General features: G+C 38.9%; 1 protein-coding gene across 1 annotated transcript in view; it reads right to left on the bottom strand.

Moving 5' to 3' along the window:
• Positions 1 to 22,776, bottom strand: part of Blnk (B cell linker) — an 80,650-nt gene that overhangs the window by 46,067 nt on the left and 11,807 nt on the right. Inside the window, exons 2-3 of the mRNA XM_010618129.3 lie at positions 9,312 to 9,377; positions 6,083 to 6,132 (exon numbers count right to left, since the gene is read on the bottom strand). Coding sequence (XP_010616431.1) covers positions 6,083 to 6,132; positions 9,312 to 9,377 — 116 coding nt within the window. The remainder of the gene's footprint in view (positions 1 to 6,082; positions 6,133 to 9,311; positions 9,378 to 22,776) is intronic.

Raw genomic sequence — 22,776 nt, forward strand, 5'->3', positions numbered from 1 at the left:
TACGATTAGTATTATTATTATTACTATTATTATTATTAGAAGAAGAAGAAGGGCTGGGGATGTAGCTCAGTGGTTCTGCTGCTTTCATTGCAAATGCAAGGTCCTAAGTTCAATCCCCGGTACTAAAAAAAAAAGAAGAAAGGATAGTATCAAAGAAATCAAAAAAGAGTATAAAATTATAATTTTAAAAAGAGAAAAAATATGCACTCTAATTAGCAAATGCAAGAAAAAAGCACTAAAGAGAAAATGAAAGAATTGCCTCTGGTAAGGTGCTCAAACATGTGAGCAGACTCGAGTGCTCACCACCTATTCTGACTTGTACTTTTTTCCATGTCCTCTCGAGCCGTGTGGCCCTTGGAGACAGTAAAGCTGTGTGCTGTTGCACCTTCCTGCTTTTGTGCTGTTCTCCCCACAGGGTGGTTTAGGACCCACACTGACTGCAGTGATTCTCAGCTTCCTGCTCACCATGCACATGATCACATGGAATGGTAAGTTTTGTTGGTTGGAGTTTCATCTGGCCAGATTAGTTCAGTGAATTTTCAGGGACAGGTGATACAGAGCTCTGAGTTTTGGGTGCCCCTTGTGAAGCCACTAGGCGGGCCTGACAAGCAACTGCCCTGGATAAGAAGCCATGGCAGGTTACCTGCAAGCTACTACCCACAAAGAAATCTCCCCATGGCACAGTCCCTGTGTGCAATCACACATCTGCTCAGGCTCCAGACCTCTTCAACCAGCCACCAGAGTCACCATGCCCAAAGGGCTAGGGAACTAATAATTCTGGTGTAAATCGTACAGTAAATATTTTTCAGTGGGCCTACTTCAGTGACATTCTACTGGGACCGTACTTTGTCACAAGGAAGACACTAGCCAGAACAGCTTGGCGATATCTGTGGTGTCAGGGGAAAGGAAAATACAAGGGCTATGTCTTCCTAAGCAGCAAGCTCAGGCATAACCCTCACCAACCGCTCAAGCTCCAGCCCCTATCTATGTAGCTCCTGGTCAGTTAAGTCCAAACTCCTTTTCTGCTCTGCGTTTGTTTTTGTGCCAATTTTTGTCCATTATGCCTCTCCGTCTTTCCCTCTGCATCTCCTGTCCTCCTGTGCTGTACCTTTATGCTGCCATGGGCACAGAGCCAATGTGCTCCTTCTAGCCCTCCATTCCAGTGACCTTGATCTCTGGTTCTTTCCAAACCTCTGTCTGTCTAATACTGAACTTCAGTGCATTCCTCCCTTACTGAGTTCTGCAGTTGTGTCAATTCCAAGAGCATGCTAGAACATGCTGGAACATGCTTCCTGCTCCTAATCTGACATCTTGGCTCCTCCCCTCTGCTGTCTTAACTCTTAGGTCAAATTCTACTCAGTTCCACACATAGACATGTTGATCATTAAAAAAAAGTTTTGTCCAAAACTATAACACAAAGTTATTTTAATTAAAATGTTAATTTAAAGATATAATGCAAGTTGTGTTTTATTTTCTTGTCTCTCTTCCCTATTTTCTGCCTCTGCACTTGTGCTTCCTGAACAGCCACAGTAGCCTAAACACCTAAAACTCTTTGGCTCTATCCTAGGGATCAGACTCACAAGGTCAGAATGTCCTGTGCAGAATGATAATGCCAAAAGTCCAACTGCCTCTTGGACAGTTTGACTGCCTGTGATTTCCATAATTTCTTATGAGGAAATTTGCTTTGACATATAAGTGTTTGGGGTTGCAAGCATGTTTCTGGAATGAATTACGCTCCCAAACTGTGCTGTGTAATGCTTAAGTGGGTTAAACAGATCTCCTCAAACATTCTTCACTTCTTCATGATAAAAACTTTCAAAAACATTTTAATTTAGCTCTTTGAAGGGTGTCTTCTCTTCTCACAGCCAGTCATTCCAGCTGCATAAGGCCAACATACTTTTCTTGGCAGACCATAAGGTTTTTGCAGGCAGTGCTGAGTCTTTGGAGAAAAAGGCCTGGATGGCAAATTTGAACCTGAAGCAGAAGACTACACACTGGCTTGTACTGCATCCCTAAGGGGCCAGTCCTCCATTACTCATGTACCTTAAGCTCTGTCCTGTACTTTAACTGGGGGAGGGACTATACTGACTCTACTGCCAACCTTCAGGGAGCATTAGTTAGCCCTTTGCAATCTCTGTCCTCAAAAGTTCATCATTGCTAAGGCCAACCATTCTTGGCTTAAAGGGGTTTTGGAGTACTGTTTATCCCCAGAACTGCAAAAAGGAATCAATTCTGATGCCTTTAGGAAATGGGTGGGCACTTTCAGGAGCTTTGGATGACCCAAGTCTCTACAGGTCTCCCAGGCACAGGGTGCGTGCAGGAGTCAGACTTCCACACACTGACATCTCTGAGGTTTTTTTTTTTTTCCCTGAGGTTCTTGAAGGCTCCCTGTATTTGGTTCTGACTTCTAAGCCTTGTTTCTGTGTTCCCAGACACATTAAATATAAATGTAGTAATAGCAAAGCTACTTGGAGCACTTTGGGGAAGCAAACAATTATCTGACGTCAAGAAAGAGAATACTTTTGTGCATCAGCAAGATAGGAAGATCCAAATTCCTGAAACCAGGGAATGTTAGGTGAGGGTCACTTCACCATAAGGTTGCGAGCCCCAAGGGTTTGTGTTTCTTCAGGAGTACAGAGTGCTGGCATTGGAGAAACCATAAAAAGAATGCCTGTGTCAATACCTAAATTATAAAAATAGATCTTTTGCAAAAGAGAAGGGGACCAAGACATGGAAGGAGTGTAGAGGAGGGAAGGGGGTGAAAAAAAGAATTAAGATGTGCTATGTACATGTACCAACTCCCTAGGAGAAATGCAATCATTATGTAACTGCATCCATGAGGAATGCATCATTACATACCAATGAAAAACAGAAAGATAAGGAGAGGAGAATGACATGCCCAAAGTTACCCAGTTAGTTACTGGCAAGACATCAAAGGACTTTGTAATTATGCTCAGTAATTTGCAATTGCTTTTCACTGGTGATGTAGAGGAGTGAAAACATTTAAATGTGTGACATGTAAATAACTGTATTTCAGAAGGAATTAGAATTAAGAGTTAAGGAATTAAGAAAGCTCAAAATCATGTCATTTACAGGAAAATGGATGTAAATAGGGACCATACACTAAGTGAAATAAATTAGACTCAGGAAGTCAAATACTGCATGTTTCCTCTCATATAAGGAATCTAGAAAAAAAATTTTTAAAAGAGAGATGACATGAAAAGAGAGGGGACACTTTTAGAGTAGAGGATTGGAGTTTCGGGAGGAGGAAAGGGTAAGAGAGTTAATTGGAAAGGGAAAATGATCAAAGCATGTTACGTGCATGTAAGAATGGGTCAAAACAAAAATCCACTACTCTACATAACTAATATATGCTAAAATGTTAAAGAAACTTCTAAGAGGCTTATGACCTAACAGATGACAAGAGCTTGAGCTGTAGCCATGAGAGGGAGAAAAATACTTGAGAGACATTTAGAATATAGAGTCAATAGGATTCAGAGAATTTTTTGTAAAGAGTAAAAATGAGGACAAATCAAGGATGAGTCTCAAGGAGTAAGGATTAGGCAAAAGAATGTATAAAGAATGGGTGTTATTTGCCTTTCACCCAAGTATTAAAAAAGAGAAGAAAGGGGCCTGAATGGGTAGTGAGTAAGCAGACAGGTGAACATGAATGGACAATCAGGAGAGATGTCTATCCAGAAATCTGATAAATTGGTCCACATAGATTTCTAAGAATGATGCTGAACTCCTAGCATTTGTGTCAAGCATCTCCAATGCTACCCGATCATCACAAGTGACAAATATTCTTGCATGTCTGTCCCCCAGAGCTCAAATTAAATGCCATATTCCCAAGAGACTTTCCCTAACTGCCTAAGTTGCCTCCCACCAGTGATTTCCATCACTGTACCTGCCATCCTCCTTCATAACAGTTACCAAACGTGGTAAATCACACTTACTGTCTGTGATCTTGTGCATTATCTTACCCTTCACTAGTCATTAAACACATAAATTAAACACATAAATAAATCTTTTCAGTTCCTAAGCCCCCATATAGCATGGTAAGACTCACATTCAACACATGAAGTATTTGTTGACTGAGTCAAAGCATGTGTGAAACAACTGAAGTGCTGGAGGATATATTTACAGAAGAAACTACTCAAATTAACTTTTTTTGGGGGGGTATGGGGGATTGAACTTGGGTCCTTGTGCTTGCAAGGCAGGCCACCGAACCACTGAGCTAAATTCCCAGCCCTCAAATTAACTTTTTAAGTCTACCTTTGAAACTACACAGAACAACTGTGTTTCTACTGCCTAATATTTAAAGACCTGCAATGTGTGTCCATTAGAATAAACCTAGGAAACCACAGGAAATGAATCACATCGGAGTCCAGCCAGGGCCATCATTGGGACCATGTAAACTAGAGAAACGATTACATAAGGTGTCCAAGAAGAAACTGGGCCTTGTTGCTGGTAGGCACTTCTCAGTGGTAGGGTGAAGGCTAATCCCTGGATTGGATGTTACACTGTATCATCTGTGGGATTCTCTTCAAGCCCAAGGACTCCATGATTTCACAGTTTTTCCATCAAAATTATTTAGACACTTGTTGAGATTAGTTTGCTTTGTTTTCTTATTTTTTCAAGCTTGGAGAAAAAAATGAATTTGTTCTCATTTAACTAAGCAGTTTCCTTGTTTAGATAACAGGTCTGAACTGCTTTGTTTGCTTTTCTCTTTTCTAAACTTGTAGAAAAGAGTGTTTTTGTTCTAATTTGGTTAAGGAGTTTTCTTGACTTACAGATTAAGTCGATTTTTAAACCTTGTACGAGATCCCTCTTGCTTAGTTCCAAACTGCACAGGAAGGCCCTGACCAACTGTCTAAACTCGCTGACCAATTGGCAGGATACAGGCAATAAATATTCTGTGACCTACTGAGTGAGAGTAAGTGGGACAATGGATCAGGGATGACTGATGACGGATCATGGTTGATTGCATGTGTTGGTCAACATTTCCCAGAGTCATAAGATTTCCTTCAGTGCCCAAAAGGGCCTCATATAACTGATTTATTACTATGTTGACCAGTGGCAGAAAAATAAGACAATAATCACCTTTTAAGGTTATGATTTAATTTTAGCTGTTGCTCTGCACAAAAAATCATCAATGATGCCTGTAGCCTTGATGTTTTCACCAAGGACTGAATAGACCTGTTTGTGATTGAAAAATCTTTATACTTAATGATGTAGAAAAAGAGTTAGACCCAGCCTCCCTTCTGTTCCAGAAAAGGAAAAAGGAAAGTGTGCTGGATATTTGACTTTGCTCACCACTGCTGTATACACTGCCAATCTCAAGACTAAACCTTCTTCTGCCAAAGTTGATTCTAATGGAAATGGAGATATAGACTAAACTCACAGAGCACTGAGTAACCATATACTGTCAATAACTTATCCCCAACCCCCTTCACTCAAGTGTGCATTTAACCAGCTTTCTCCCTGAGGCAAAAAGCTTCTCTTCCTTACATGCTTCAGATAAGATTAGGTCCTGTTCCTATGAACTTCCACAGGACTTTGTGCTTTTCCTTTCCCTAGAATTGCAATTGCTTCTCACATCATTTACGCTTTCAGATTATAAACTCTATGAGAGTGAAGATTCTAACTTTTTAGCACTGCATTTCTACTTCATACCATTTTGTATGCCTGGAACCTAGAAGATGTTTAATAAATGTTTAATAAGTAGCTGTGCAGGCTGGGTGTGGTGGTTCATCCCTGTAATCCCAGCACTTGGGAGGCTGAGGCAGGAGGATCGCTATGAGTTTGAGACCAGCCTGGACTACATAGTGAGTTCCAGGTCAGTCTCAACTACACAGTGAGACCCTGTCTCAAAAAAAAAAAAAATAGCTGTGCAAGCCGACGGATGGACAGGTGAAGTACTGCATCTCTATTACGGTCAAATGCCTGATGGAATCGGTCACTCTTGAAGTTAAGACAGACAACTTTTGTTTTAAAATGAGTAGAATGTACTTCCCTTTCCAACAAATAAGCATGAACATTTAGTCAAAAGTCAGTTAAAGTACTTTAGAAATACTCTTACCTAAAGCATAGTCCCTTCGAGGAACACTTGGAGGTGCTTTGACTTTTAACCTGTAGATAACAGCCATTAGACCAAGAGTCAGTGGTCAGGACAACTGGTGCCAAGTCCCACAACATAAGCTCACAACCTAGAGAGTGCAGATATCTACCAGAATAAAGGCTTCTGTTTGGTCCATCACTTTGAAAGATTTAGTAACCACAGTCAAGCCATCAGTGAGAGATCTCCCTCCTCTCCCCATCTCCCCAATGCATGATGTGGCTGAACTTGGCAAAAGTCAATTATCTCTGAGACCTCAGAATATCATTAAGCACTGAGTTTGGAGGTCCAAAGATAAGTGTTGGTTGACTGATAGAAAAATAAAAAGATAAACTGAAGTTAAATGGTTTACAAATGCTTTTAAAAATAGGGCAAAAAGGGGGAACAAGGAAGAGGGAGGGGAAAAGGACGGCACAATAAAAAAAAGTGAAAATGGAAAAAATGGAGACAAAGCTTTTGTACATAAGGAGGGGAGGAGGCTTGAGGGGGGAATGGGATAAAATAAAATAAAATTTATTTTTAAAAAATAGGACAGAAATTATGTAAGCATAATTATTTTTGTACTATTTAAAAACATTGCAAATGAGTACTGAATATCAAGATTTAAAGTTTAAAGTGAAGTATTATGTTAATAATATTCATTCTGTTTAAGAATAATTTGCTTAATGAAATTTAAAACGTATACAAATAAATAAATAAATATCCAGTAGGCTTTATTAAAATATTATAATCTTTTATACAAGCAGTGTATAGGGTAATCATATATAAAACTTATTTCACTAATTTAAAAAGTTTGTTTTTAAAAAAGTAATCTTTACAAACTAGAAATAATTTTGCAAAAAAGGTTTGCATTCGTATAGATATTCTTATTTTTCCCATTTTTTCCCTAAACACGTGTCAATAGGTTTTTCTGGGAAAGATATTAAACTTACAGAGAGAATGATCATCCAAGATGTTATAGGGAAAAACAAAAACAAAAATCAAAAGTGGGTTTCTTACTTGGGTTGGTTCAGTGAACAGCAAAATTTCAAAATACACAAGCCAGCTATTGTCCATGGCTGCCATCATTACATTAAAGAAAAGAAAGGGTATTTTAACAATACCTCTAATCATCTTAGAACAAAGGACAAATTCAGGAAAGGTTAGAGGTCTGGAATAAAAGATGTTTGAACTTTATTTGGTAGTGGCAGCTACAACAACCCCAGCATTTGCTCGTGGGACCACAGACCCATGACAACTCTGTCATAGCCTTTAGTTAAATAACCAGTGTGTTCAACTGTACTTCCTCTTTCAGCAGAACACCTGCTGCCTGGTCTTAAGTGAGAGCTTTACTGCAGGTCATTTTGAACCAAGGATCCTTTGACTTCAATCAGGGAAATAACCACAGTGGCCATATTTTCCAAACTAAGAACAAAATATGGTTTGCCAAGTAAAAAATTCTCTCGGGGACAATGAGCAAAATGTTCAAAATAGAAACTGTCACAAAAAACTGGTTGCTGTGCATATGACTGACTAGGGAACAGAGAAGTATTTTGTACATTGAGAAGTGGGATAAATCTGAAAACTGTGGAGTAATCAATCTAGACTTGCTAGTGATTGTAACAATGACTTGCAGGGCTTGTCCACAGAGGATGAGAGTCTATATTATGCTAGTCACGGGACAGACTGTAAGAACAAATTCTCCTTTTCTGTAGGATGACCACTGCCCCATAGATAGAACACCATTTATACTGCTTTAAGATGTTCACTTATAAATATTGAGGTTCATTTACATTTTATGGTTTTAGCACATCACCAAAAGTGATTATTTACTTTTAAATTTAGCAAAGATCAAAAAGGATGAAGAAACTTTATACATTGTTAATGGCGGAACATTTTGGGAATGGAAATTTTGTAACAGCAATCAAAATTTTTAAGACACAATTCCTTCCATGCAACAATTTCACTTTAGAAAAAAGAATCATTTCAGGAAGTTAGCCTACTGTTATACTCCAAATATGCAAAAACAAAATTATTGAAGTCTTCGTCGTGACAGTTAAACAAACAGAAATAGCCTGAGAATTTCAATTGATGTGATCAAATCACCCTCCAAAAACTATATTAATCAGCTATTCAATGAAGAGTATGATTTATTTTACATACTAATTAAGTAAGGTGTCTGTGATAATCCTAAATTTGGCAAAGCAATTTGATAGAATGGTGTGTGTAGTACGATGCCATGATAAAAATGTTTTTACAGACATGTACCATGGAGGATAGCATGTGTGTGTGAACATACACTGAACTTAGCCATGGCAATATATATTCCTGGGTAGTAGATTAGGGTAAGGATATGAGGAAAAGGGTGATTTTTATTTCATACAATTCAGAATTCCTTGCTTCCCACCCCCACCCCAAACCCTGTGAATCTGCATTACCTTCATTACCTGTGAATCTTCATTACCTTCACAATAAATTAACAAAATGCCATTTCCCCATTCCACTTGACTTAAACTTTGAGTGGCAAGTGAAGGTATGTATAATTTCTATTCTCTCCTTCTTCTTCTTCCTCCTCCTCCTCCTCCTTTTCCTCCTTTTTGTAAAGTTTAAAGGTTTTTAGTGTACAAAAAGATTTAGGATTATTGCTTTCCCTCTCCAGGGGTTTGTTAAAAACACATTATAAGGCAATAATCAAAAAAAGCAGAAATCAGCTTGGCACAGTGGTGCATGCTTGCAATCTCATCAGTCTGGAAGGCGGAGAAAGGAGGATTGCAAATTCAAGTCCAGTGCAGGAACTTAGCGAAAGCCTATCTCAAAAAAAAAAAAAAAAATTAAAAAATGAAAGGCTTGTAAAAGCCCTGAGTTAAAAAAAATCAGTGTTTATATAACACATATAGTATTCCAAAGATGCTAGGACTGTTTGGCAGTTTAGTTGGATTTCTCCAGATGTGGCGTGCTTTGACATTTGGTAGGCACTCTTAGCAGGCAAACTCACCTCTTCTCCATGAGAAGGAAAATCCAAGTTTCCTGAGTGCCTTGTGGACCTAATTCTCCTGCCTTGTGATCCTCACCACAGTGGCTCACAGAGAAATAAGAAAGGATGATATGCTAAACAAGCTGTAGCTCCCTACTCAGGTAGAGAAATTTGTTTACTTTTACATAGCACAGGCCAACTTATTTTACGTAAATAAGTATGAGATAGAGACTAACTTACTTTTTTATTTTGTTCATTATTCCACCTTCATTATTCTTAATATCAGTGACCATCTTTTGAAGCTGCCTGTATGAAACAAAATTAAATGCAAAATATTAATAACTAGAATCATTTTTTAAAAAGAAATCTTCCACTCTTCTTGAATACAAGACAGTAGGGTGGGGCCGGGGGGGGGAATTCCTACAGCAAAGCTTTGGGATAGCATCATTATATTGTAGTCAAATTGATCATTTGAACATTACCACCAGTTTTTCACCTTCATAGAAACTTCAGAATCTGATAGTTTCTCACATTTATCTGCATAGGAGTCTCTTGGAAGGTTATTGAAACCTCAGCACCTGGGCCTGCCCCCTTTTTCAAGTGGGTAGGTCTGAGGTCTGCATTGCTAATAAGTGGTACTGACATTGGTCAGAGATCATCCTGTGGCACCACTGGAAGGTGATAGATCATACCTTTTCCACTGTAGCTTTTCAGTTGTGCCCAAGTAAAGCAAATTCCTGCTGGGAGAAAGTAGGAGTCCTCACTAAGCCAGGGAAAAGTTTTAGATAAACTGAGTGGTCAATCTGGTAGCGTAATGTGGGGGTATGCTTTTCTTTTTTTTTTTTTTCAGCTTTAATTGAGTTTATTGGTACATTTTAGGGATACAGTAGTTACATTCATTGTTGGGATCTTGTACCTCTACATGACGTCTTGATTCTCATTTTCTCCCCTTACCCCTGCCCTCCCTTCAACCCCTCCTCCCCTCCCCATCTACAAACACTTTATTTTCATCTTTTCATTATCTCACATTTTTTTCTTTTCCCTTATTACCCTTTCTGTACTCATCCCACCTTCCCTACACCTTTAGCTCCTTTCTTCCCATTTCTAAATGTCAGTAAGGGGTATGTTTTTCTAGATGGGTTCTTCTTTGTGACTTCTCTCCTGGTGATTTAACTACTCCATGCCTTAATATTTCATTTATTTTATAGTCACATGTTCTTGGAGGGCATAGTTTGCAAAAGCTGCAGATGGAGATGAAGGGTCTGCAGGCAGAAACTACCCCTCACATTGTCCAACAGGAAAGAAGATAGGTCCTGCTTGGAGCTGAGCAGCACTGCAGGATGGTTTTGCCACCTTAATTTGAAGCTCTAAAATTAACAAAGTGTTTGGTTACATTTGGCACTGTAATTCAAATAACAATAAATAAATAAAATAACATGACCTTTTAAACTTTTTTCTTTTTCTTTTCTTTCTACTTTTTTTTCAGTTACAGGTGAATGGTGGCTGGTTTCAGAGATTACACAGCTTTTAATTTTATAATTACCCTTATTAAGCATGTAATATGTGGTAAGTAAAGGAAGCCAATTTAAAAAGGCTCCATACTGTATGATTCCAACTACGAATGCAACATTCTGAAAAAGGCAAAACTGTGAATACAGTAAAAAGATCTATGGTTTTCAAAAGCTTGAAGGTAGGGAAGGAACCATGAACAGGGAGGAGCACAGGGAACTTTTAGGAGAACAATTTTATATGACACTGTAATAGTAACATGTAATTATATATTTGTTGTATCACAATTTGGGAATAATACTGAAAACCTCACTCGTAATTCCAAACACCTCCATTAACATTTAATTGAACAGTCTTCCAAGTTTGTGCTACCCATGGAAAAGATGTATAGAGTTTATACAATTATAAAATATGAATTTTATAATCTGCATTTGCTACTTCATATCTGTGTTTACTTTATATATGTATATAAAATATGTGTATGTTTACACTTAATATTTTAGACATTTTTTGGTGATACTGGAGAGTGAACCCAGAGCCTGAGGTATACCTGAAGCCTCTGATAACCACTATTCTACTCTCAATTTCTATAATATCAGCTTTTTTAGATTCCACACATGAGTAAGATCATGCAGTATTTGTCTTTCTGCACCTGACTTAACACAATGATCTCTCATCCACTCATGCTGTTACAATTTCCAGAATTTTATCCCTATTCTATGGCTGAATAGTATTTCACAGCATAAATATAGAAGTTATCAGTTTAGGAGCACTTAAATTATTTCCATTTTTTATCTTTTATGAATAATGCTACAATAAACAGGATAGTGCAGATGTCTCTTTGACATACTGATTTCATTTCCTTTGGATATATGCCCAGTAGTGGGACTGATAGATCATTTTTTTTTGTTTTGATTTCAGTACCGAAGGTTGAACAAGGGCTTCATGCATATTACCACTGAGCTTCATCCCCAGACCTTTTCATTTTAAGACAAGGTTTTGCTAAGTTGCCCAGGCAGACTTCAAACTGGTAATCCTCCTGCCACATCCTCCTGAATAACGCATGCAATACATGACAGGCTATTTTTAATTTTTTGAGGAACTTCCATGCTGCTTTCCACAGTGCTGTACGAATTTACATTTCCACCGACAGTGTCTGTGAGTCCCTTTTTTCTGTGTTCTTGCCACTTCTTGTTATCTTTTGTCTTTTTTGGTAGTACGTATTTAAAATGAGGATACATCTCACTGTGGTTTTGATTTTCACTTCCATGATGATTACTGATGTTGAGTTTTCTCTTTTTAATGTACCCATTGGCCATTTACGTGTCTTCATTAGTTTATTTAGGTTTATTGTCCATTTTTATTTTAATTGTATTTTATTTTTGAGACCAGGTCTTACTATGAAGTCCAGACTGGTCTTTAACTCACTATGTATTCTAAGCTGGCCTTGAATTCATAATTCTCTGGAATCAGCCTCCCAAGTGCTGGGATGATGGGTGTGTTCCATCACAGGTGGCTTTATTGTTCACTTCATTGTCCACTTGGATTAACTTTTTTTTTTTTTTTGCTATTGAGTTCTTTTTACATTCTAGATGCATAGTTTGCAAATATTTTCCCCCATTCCATAGGTTGCCTATTTGTCCTGTTGATTTTCTCCCTTGCTATGCAAAAGCTTTTTAGACTGATGTAATCTCAATTATATATTTTTGCTTTTGTTCCCTGTCTTTTGGGTATTATAAAAATACTGCTCATTCTAACTCCCTTTATATATTTTGAACATTATCATATGCATGTACCACCCTTAGGCCTTAAATATACCTTTCTTGCTTCTGGAAACAGAATGGCTTTTATGTAGCTGAAACTCTGCTCCAGGAAGTTGTGTCAAGAAGTGGTAAAGTATCAGGACCCTACCTAAGCTCGAGGAAGGAGACAGAGGAGACAACACCAGAACTGAGGAGTCCAAAAGAAACAAGAAGAAACGTGATGATGAATGCTGAATGCCTAACTTCTGAAAGCCAACAGGAGACTTGGGCCTGGGGACAGGAAGGGAGGGAACAATCTAGGTTCTGTCCTGTGCCTTCAAACCCAGTCTGCCTGCCAGGTGACTCTCTGGAACATATTTGCTAAGATATGGTCTAGTTTACCTTATTTATTTATTTAAAACCCAAATTACTGGGCTTTAAACTATACCAATGGGGAAAAAAATTCCAAGAAAGACCAGCAATCTGTATTTTAACATATTTCTGAAGACTGAGGACTCTTGGATATACCAGAGGCTATTAAGAATCAGTATTAAAGGACCATCCCAGGTTTATCTCCTTCTAGGTCATGCTTAATTATGGAGAGCAAAACAGAAATGTTCCTAGCCTCCTGAGTATCATTCCCTGTCCACTATTGCCTGGAATATCTTTCATGGCAAATCTTACTCTTGATTCCAAAATGACAGGCCAGAGATTCACCTCAACACTTTCCCCAGGACAGGAAACACACCAACAGATAAGAGTTAAACTCAATGGTAGAACATGGGCTTTCAACAAGGGAGAAGAGCTAGGGGAATAAGCTGTGGCTGCTGGTGGCCAGGCCTTACATTCACTTATGCTTGTGACAGCACACATTGGGCACAGAGGTGCTTCTCATGTGCCCAGCACCAGAGCAGTGGTTCATGAACCACACACACAACCCAGCCTTCTTCAATGAGTATTTCTTGAATTGAAGGTAAGACCTTATATCAGTGGCAGTTTCCCTACATTGTCTCCTCCTTCAAATAAGAGTTAGGCTAGAAAAGTGGTCTTGACTTTGGCTGCACAATAGAATCACTCAGGGAGTTTTTATCACCTTGATACTAGGGCTTCACTCCAGGCCATTTAAACCAGCATCAATGGCTTTAAGTGATTTCACTGTGCTGCCAAGATTGAGAACCATGGGCAGCTTTATCAGTGCAGGATTTCCTTGCGCATCCCCCATGAAGATCCTGGCTAAGAAAGACAAGGAGGAGAAGCATCCATAGAGACAGCTGCCCTTCAGAACAGTTCCAGGCATACAGAGGCTAGAGCAAGTCCAGGAAGGACAGGGTTGGCAGGAAACTAAGTTGAGCCCCTGCATAAAGGGATTCTGGCCAGATAAACAAAGAGTAGTCCAGGAAAATTCATATTTTACAAAATATATTTCCTATAATTTTATTAAATATGGGAGATGATTTAAAAGATGGCACCATCTGCCAGTAGTATATTTTTAAGAGGCAGGAAACAAAAACATCAGAAAGCATCTCACTTTCATTTTAGAATTCTTTAGTCCACACACAAAAGAACATAAAATAATAAGATTTTACTCTGTGTTGCTTTGTTCTCTCTCCCCCCCCACACACACACTCATTCACTTACACTTCTGTCTTCCCAGAAAAGGTTGAAGGTAAAATAATACTAATCAGAAAATCCCTTTTAAATCTGGATTTAAGAACAGATTAAAGAGGTTCTCAAATGAAATCAGTTCCTTGCAAACAAACAAAGCAGGTAAGTTCTTCCTTCATCCCCCGTGTTGTAGCCCTGGATCCCATCCTTAAATTCACCCCTTCAGTATCTGTAGGGCTAGTGTTCCTGCTGAGCCAAGATCAAAGTGGACACCTTCGCCTTTACACCTGGAAAATGCACTGTGGCCCTCCAGTCCAAGTTGCAAGAATTTATTGGGACATTTTTCAATTTTGATTTCTAAAACTTAGAGCTCAGCAGGCTACTCTGTTCTAAAGAGCCTGCAGTAGCTACTGCATACCAAATCAACACAGACTTTTTTTTAAAACCTTGGCCTGCAGTTACTGAATTTCACCTTGGGGACTAGCTGTACAGATGTCCTCAGGACATCTGTGTTAATTCAAATGGCCTGGTATCTCTATGTTTCTAGGGTTACTTCAGAAGTAAAATCTGTTACCACTGGTATATACAGAAGCAGTGAACATATTCAATCTCTTGGCTACTTTTACTGTGAATAGATTTTAAATTTTTTTAATTCTAAATTTGTTTTTTAAAACTAAAAATGTTTTAATGATCATCACTAGGTCTGCTAATTACTGGCTGATTTCCTCTTTTGGGGGTATTTATATGATTTAATATTTCTTTTTAAGAAGTCATGCATTATTTTCTAGTATATTTTAATTTATTCAATTTTAATACAAGTTTATTTTAGAAAATTTAAAGCTGCCAAACAAATAAGAAGAAAATAGAGCATCATCCATTGTCCTTGGATTATCAGGCTTGAAAGTTCTGAGCTTTCTTTTATCTTTCTCTTTGATTCTTCACCTCCAATCACTACTCATATCAGAAGAGCGAGGAACAGCAAGCAGGTGTCAGAAACAGGAAGTACAAAGGCTCAGAGATGAAATTGCCTAGGGTAGTGATGGTGAATCTTTTAGAGCTTTCAATTATACAAATAGCCCACTGTGGCATAAGAGTAATAGGCTTGTCTCAGCTTGTCTAGGGTGTGAGAGAAGCTGAGAGTAGCAGGAATGTGGGTTTTTCGGGAGAGATCTAGTCAAAGATGGGGTTGAAGGGCTGGGAATAGGTGTCAAGAACCTTGCTAGTCTACAGGCCAAGGAAATGGGGTTATAGACAAGGGGAAGTCCTTGGAGACCTTGTCTCAGTTGTTTCATGATGAAGGTGAGAGAATGGAAGAGGGCTAGTCAAGGTGACGCTATTGCCTGGGAAACCAACATGGAGGCAACTTTGCTGAGCCCAAGCCCATGACAGTGAGGTATCGAAAGCATTAGGGGTGCCCTTTAGGGCCTGAACTAGATAGGAAGAGGGAGATGAGGCTGCTTGACTCACAGCTGCAAGAGCAACTTAGGAGTACAAAGCCAGGTTTGCTGTTTGAGAGCCTGAGGTAAAAGTCAATAGTAGTATTAATCCTTTCTTCAATTAAAATTCAATATTTTATTCATCATGGATTCTGCATTAATTTTGTTTTTGATAGACATATTATTTTCCCTAGATTACTTATTTTTCTATGTTCCCTCTTAAAGTTTAATGTCATGATGACTTATTTTATACAAGACATTTATTTGCCTTGTTTATTCCATGGATGTTTAGCAAGTACACAATGAGCAACTCATATCCAGGATATAAAGCCAAACTGCACACAAACCCTGCCTTCTGGTATGCAGAACAGAGATCCTGTCCTTCTGGCCTATGCAAAGTCAGAGAAATGATAAAGAAAGAGATGGAGCATTCCTGGAAGCAAGTATAACTTTGATTCCCAAACCAGGGAAAGACGCAACTAAAAAAAGAGAACTACAGGCCAATCTCCTTAATGAATATAGATGCAAAAACCCTTAATAAGATATTAGCAAACAGAATACAGAAGATCATCAAGAAGATCATACATCCTGCCCAAGTCAGAGTTATTCCAGGAATGCAAGGATGGTTCAATAAAGGTAATACACTATATTAACAGAGTCAAGAACAAAAACCACATGATCCTCTCGATAGATACAGAAAAAGCATTTGACAAAATTCAACACCCATTCAGGATAAAAAAAACCCTGCAAAAAATTGGAATACATGGTCTATATCTCAATTTAATAAAGGCTATCTATGAAAAAACAACAGCCAACATCATATTAAATGGCCAAAAACTGAAAACCTTCACATTAAAATCAGGAACAAGACAAGGATGCCCACTATCACCACTCCTCTTTGATGTAGTTCTGGAAATATTAGCCATAACAATTAGACAAGAAATCAAATTAAAGCAATAAAGATAGGAAAGGAAGAAGTTAAACTGTCATTATTTGCTGGTGATATGATACTCTACATTGAAGACTCAAAAAACTCTACCAAAAGATTTCTAGACTTAATTGAAAGAGTAGCTGGATACAAGGTCAACACTTAAAAATTAATAGTCTTCTTGTACACAAATAACAGACTCACTGAGAGAGAAATTAGGGAAACAATTCCCTTCACAATAGCATCAAAAAAAAAATGAAGTATCGAGGAATCAATCTAACAAAAGAAGCAAAAGACCTCTACACTGAAAACTATAGCACTCTGAAAAAAGAGATAGAAGAGGATGTAAGAAAATGGAACGATATCCCCTGCTCCTGGGTAGGAAGAATCAACATAGTGAAAATGGCCATACTACTAAAACTGCTATACAGATTCAAGGCAATGACAATTGAAATTCCAACACTATATTTCACAGAATTAGAAAAAAGAATCCAAAAATTCATTTGCAACCAGAAGAGACCTAGAATAGCAAAAGCCATCCTAGGCAACAGATACAGGGCAGCAGGTATAACAATTCCCAACTTGAAACTATACTACAAAGCCACTGTGATAAAAACAGCATGGTACTGGCAAAGAAACAGACCTGAGGATCAGTGGAACAGACTAGAAGACACAAAAACAACTCCAGATGTACTCAGCTACCTCATTTTTGACAAAGGAGCTGACCATCCCCCCTGGAGGAAAGATAGCCCCTTTAATAAATGGTGTGGGAAAAACTGGATTTCAACCTGCCAAAGATTAAAAGTAGACCCTTATCTTTCACCATGCACTAAAGTAAAATCTAAGTGAATTAAAGATGTAAATATTAAAACAGAAACACTAAACTTGCTCGAAGATAAGTTAGGCAGAACTCTGGAAGACATTGGCATAGGAAAAGACTTTATGAACAAATCCTCAGTAGCATGGGAACTAGCAGAATCAACAACTGGGATCTCATCTTATTAAAAAGCTTCTGCACTGCAAAAGAAACCATCAACAGAACTAAGAGACAACCTACAATATCGGAAAAAAATTTTTACCAGCTGCTCCTCAGACAAAGGACTACTATCTAGAATATGTAAAGAACTCAAAACAATCAGCCCCCCCACATATAAAGACCCAATTCAAAAATGCTCATCTGAAATGAGCAGACATTTCTCAGACAAAGAAGTAAAAGCAGCAAGAAAATATTTGAAAAAACATTCCACATCACTGGTCATTCGAGAGATGCAGATGAAAACAACACTGAGATTCCACCTCACCCCACAAAGAATGGCTGCTATCAAGGAATCAACCAATAACAAATGTTGACAGGGTTGTGGGGAGAAAGGAACCCTTCTCCATTGTTGGTGGGAGTGCATACTGGTGCAACCACTGTGGACTGAAAGAGCTGGGACTAGAGGTTCCACTTGACCCAGCCATCCCTCTGCTGGGTATCTTTCCAAAACAATTAAAGGAATCATACCACTGTGATATATGCACACCAATGTTTATAGTGGCACAGTTTGTAATAGCTAAAACTTGGAAACAGCCCATTTGCCCATCAGTTGGAAATTGGATAAAGAAGATGTGGTTTTTCTATAAAATGGAATACTACTCAGCCATAAAGAATGAGAAATTAGATTCATTCATAGGAAAATGTATACATATTGAGGATATATTCCTAAATGAAATAAATAAGTCACACATGTGTAAATATTGAATAGTTTCTCTGCTGTGAAAAACTATAATGGTACATAAGATCCTAATGAGATAATTGACAACGTGAAATAGGAAGAAAAGGGCTAAAGGTGTAGGGAAAATGGGAAGGGTAGGGGAAAGGTAATAAGGGAAAAGAAAAAAATATGAGAAAATGGAAATAAAGTATTTGTAAATAGGGAAGGGAGGAGGAGGTGAAGGGAGGGCAGGACAAGGGGAAGAAATGAGAACCAAGACCTGTCATGTAAAGGTACAAGATCCCAATAATGAATGTAACTGTGCTGTATACTTAAAATGTACCAATAAACTCAATGAGAGAAAATAAAAAAGAAAGAAAGAGATGAAGGATTCTCTGATTTGCACTCATCATTCTTTTGGATAGGTTCTGTCTTGCAGCTGAAGTCTTTGGCTCCCAGCTTGCCCTTTTGAAGAAGGCTACTTTTTTCACTGCTCTCTTATTTGCATGCAGCAGAACTCCTCCAATGGCCCGCTTCCCACCTCGGCCAGTCTGGCCCAGGCTTCTTCATGCTTACTTCCTCCAGCCTGATCTTCCTGTGGCTTTGCTGGTGCTATATTTAGATTTGCAAAGTCAGCCCTGAGACTGCTTCCTTCTAAAAAGTGAGTCTGAAGGATGTGGTGGTGCGCGCCTATAATCCCAGAACTCAGGAAGTTGAGGCAGGAGAATTGTGAATTTAAGGCCAGTGTGGGCTACATAGTGAGACCCTCAAATGAAACAAAACAACACAAAACAGTAAGCCCGTGGAAAAGCTGGCACAGAAGTGGCAATGATGCCTTCCTTAGGAATAAACTGAGGAAGCCCCTGAGGTTAAGTTACTGACCACCCACCCCATTCCACAGATGCAGATACTGAGGCTCAGAGAGACAACCACCGGTGTTTCAGGTTATCTGTCATTGAAATCCAGACTCCTAATTTTGCCTTTAATTAAGGTAGACACAGAAATGTGGAAGTAACAAACTTCAGAAATATTTTAGGTAAATCTGTTTTTTTTTGTTTTGTCTTGTCTTTTGGTTTTTGTTTTTTGAGACAGGTTCTTGTTACGTAGTCTAGGCTGGCTTTGAACTTACTAAGTAGCTCAGGCTGGCCTCAAACTTGCAGTGGTCCTCCTGCTTCAGCTCCTGAGTGCTGGGATTATAGGTGTGCACTACCATGCCCAACAGGTCAACCTCTTTCTGTCCCAAAAGAGGAAATTAAATTCCAGGGAAATTTGATGATTGCCCCAAGATTAATTTAGTTGAAGATCTCCATCTCTTTTTGTTGTATTTAGTTCCTTCCCTTTGTACATCTAGCTTTGGTCTCCTGCTTGGAAGACAAGTTTTCTAATGGCTGAGAGGTACCTCCACATTCCTTGGTCATAGCCCAGAGCCGTGATTATAGTAAGAACCAACAAGCCACTGACACAGGCCAGTGATCAGACCCAGAAAATCAATAACAGCAATAGAAAAGGCAGTGTTTATTAAGTGTATATTATGTACCAAGCACTTTGCACACTTTATCTTTTAGTCCTCACAACCTTCCTATGGGGTAGATTCTATTTTTTATCCCATTTTTTATTGTGATAAGAAAAAATCTGAACCATTTTAAATATACAGTTCAATAGGATTAAGTATATTCACATCATTGTAGTTATTCTTATTTTTAAATTAAAATTTTAATATGTAATGAGTGTTTAGAATAAACATCAATATTTTCTTTTTCTTTTCTTTTTTTCTTTTTGTTTTTTTGTATTTTTGAGTTTTTTTTTATTGAGACAGGGTCTCACTGTATAGTTGGGACTGACCAGGAACTCACCATGTAGCCCAGGCTGGTCTCGAACTCACAGTGATCCTCCTGCCTCAGCCTCCTGAGTGCTGGGATTACAGGTATGCACTACCATGGCTGGCTACGTTATTGTAATGTTTTAAGCACTTGCTTTTCTGTGGGGGGTAGCACCTTTTTTTGTTTTTTGGTACAGGGGATCAAACTCAGGACCTTGTGCTTGTGAGGCAGGCAGCAGCACCACTGAGCTAAATCCCCAGCCCAGTTACTCTTATTTTTATGAATGAGGACAGTTACTCAGAAAAATTAAATAATTTTTCTTAATCCTATAGGATTGGTATTCAAAGTCATGAGTGACTCCACTAACTTATTTTGACTTAACCCCTCACTAAGACAGGTGACTGACTTCACTGGGCCTCTCTGGTCACTTTCCCCTCTGTGCCTGGAGATGGTATTCAATCTGTCTATTAGCCCAGCAATCACTGCTGAGGACACAGGTTTCTCCACTCTTGCCTTGCTATTGGTCCCTAAAGTCAGAACTTTTACATTTTACAGAATGGGTTCTGGGAGACCTGTTTCAGTCTTTAGGGAGAACCCTCCTCCCCGCAAAAGAAGAAGAAATGGGTAGCAGGAAGAGGAAAAGGGAGTTGTTATGGATTGTGTCTAGGTGTCTCCCACAGCCTCAAGCAGTCTTAGGTGGGGCTTTTGGGAGGTGGCTGGATCTAGGCTGTGTGACACTGGGATCAAGGATGTGATGCTGGAATTGATTCTTGGTGTGGGGATAGGATTAAGTCTCTCCCACCCTAGGTGTGAAAGTTACCTCTCTGCAGGGTGGGTAGCCTGCATAGCATATAAGGAACAGAAAGAGTATCTATCACTGCTTGTTGCTATCGCTGCTTTCTGCTAGTCACTTTCTGTTAGTCACGCTAATGCTTTGCTGCCTCTGCTCGCCATGAACTATTTCTGCTCTTCAATGCCTCACTGCCACGCCATCCTACCATGGAGCCAGCTGACTACAAACTGAAACCTCTACAGACAGAGCTGAAATAAATCTTTTCTCCTTTTACTGTGGGTGTCAAGTATTTTTGTCTCAGCAATGAGAAAAGTAACTAAGACAGGAGTAGTGCACACAGGTGACAGAAAAGAATGTGGCAAGGGCTCTCTAGGATCAGGAATATGCTCAGAAGCAGGGTGGCTGAACAGAGAAGCTACAAGGAGACCACTGTCACATCCCCATGTGTTCTTCTCCACAGCCTAATTAGAAAGGCCACCTGAGAGTCCTAGAGAGGAGGGTCTGTCTCCACCTGACACAGGAGCATTTTGCTGCCAGAATTGTTTCTTACTAACAACCTGTCAACCATAGAAAGTAAGCTGCAAGTTTCCTCTGGCAGTTCACACCCTACCATTTCTTTCTTTCTTTTTTTCTTACCAAGATCTGCAACTATTTGGTGGTAACCCTTGGCGTGTTTAACTGCTGAGCTGGGTAATAAGCAGACAGAAAAACTGGGCTGGCACAAACAATTATGAGCAGGGATGGTTCTGCAAATCCCTTGTATCCTTCAAATGATCCTGGTCCATTTACCTTGACAGAGTCGGGCATGGGCCAGGCCACCCTAAGACTGATGAAATGACAAGGAAAAACTGTGTTATACTAGCTTAAAAAAAATTCTCAGATTTGCCACTTGATACAACAGCAGAAATTGTAAGGCTGCTGCCCTCCTCCCCCACATCAGGGGTGGAGAACCCTTGGGACCTCTAGGATTACAGGATTTTTTTTTCCTCTTGGCACTTGGGAACCTTGCTGGACCTTGCTTTCACCCACCCACAATGAGGGCTTGGAGGTAGGCAAAGGGAAACTTCTTTACAAATAATACAGAAGCCAGTTGCGAAAACCAACAAAGTTAGAGGAGGCCCCAGTATCCACAGACTATAGACTCTTCTTGGGTTCACTGTGTTGAATTCTGATGTGTTCTTTGTAAAGGTACTGACAGTAAAAATCTTAACATATTCACCGTCAGTTTTCCCCCACCACTATAAAAATTATTGTGTAAAATCAATGTTTCCAAACCAAAACAGTTATAAATAAAACCAACTGGCAAAAGCAAAGCAAAGCAAAGCAAAGCAAAAAACAGTTCTAATTATGTTTCAGAAAATTCTGAAAATGTAATACAGAAAATGAATGTATTTTAATAATTTGAACATATCCTTCAAAATTACACTAAATTTCTTTTAAAAAATAGAATCGTGGTTATGCCTACACGGTACCATAGGCAGTTCTCACCCTTGTCTAGGCATCCATTTCTGTAGCTAAGAGCAAAGATATTTTCAAAGAATAAAACATGATTTTGAGGGTTGTTTTTTCCCATATCCTGAAAAGATTTGACCCAGTGAAATTTTTTTTTCCTGGGCTCTGAGTTAGACAAGTACACTCAATAATATTTAGTAAATTTTACAGTCAGCCACTGTCTAGTTCCAGACATTTTTATCACCCCAAAAGAAAACCCAATATCCATGAAGCAGTCGTTAACAATTTTTAAAGGGATGTTTTTCAATTTACTTTTGAAGTATTTTACTGTTTATTTTTGGCAGTGCTGGGAATGAACCCAGGGCCTTGTGCATGGTACCCAAGTTCTCTACCACTGAGCTACATCTCCGGCCCTGTTCTAAGTATCATAAGACACTGTTGACAGCATTCATTCTAAAAAGTAGCATAGAATATGTCAGGCCCAATCAGCTGTGATGATTTCTGATGTGGTGGTGCTGTGAAATTAGGAGCCCTTCCATTGTAAAGAGGACCTTGACTCTGATTAGTCTGTAAAGACAGCATAAAAGCCAAAATAATCACATATATGTATAATCCAGGCTTGTAATGATTGGACACTGCATTTGGCATCTTCTTTTTTAAAAGCACTTTTCTCATATTCCTATTTGATTCTATTATAGTTTTTGCACTAAAATAAAACTGCTCTTG

Source organism: Fukomys damarensis, unplaced genomic scaffold (assembly GCF_012274545.1).
Source record: "Fukomys damarensis isolate Sample0158 unplaced genomic scaffold, DMR_v1.0_HiC HiC_scaffold_8, whole genome shotgun sequence".
Taxonomy (NCBI): Eukaryota; Metazoa; Chordata; class Mammalia; order Rodentia; family Bathyergidae; genus Fukomys; species Fukomys damarensis.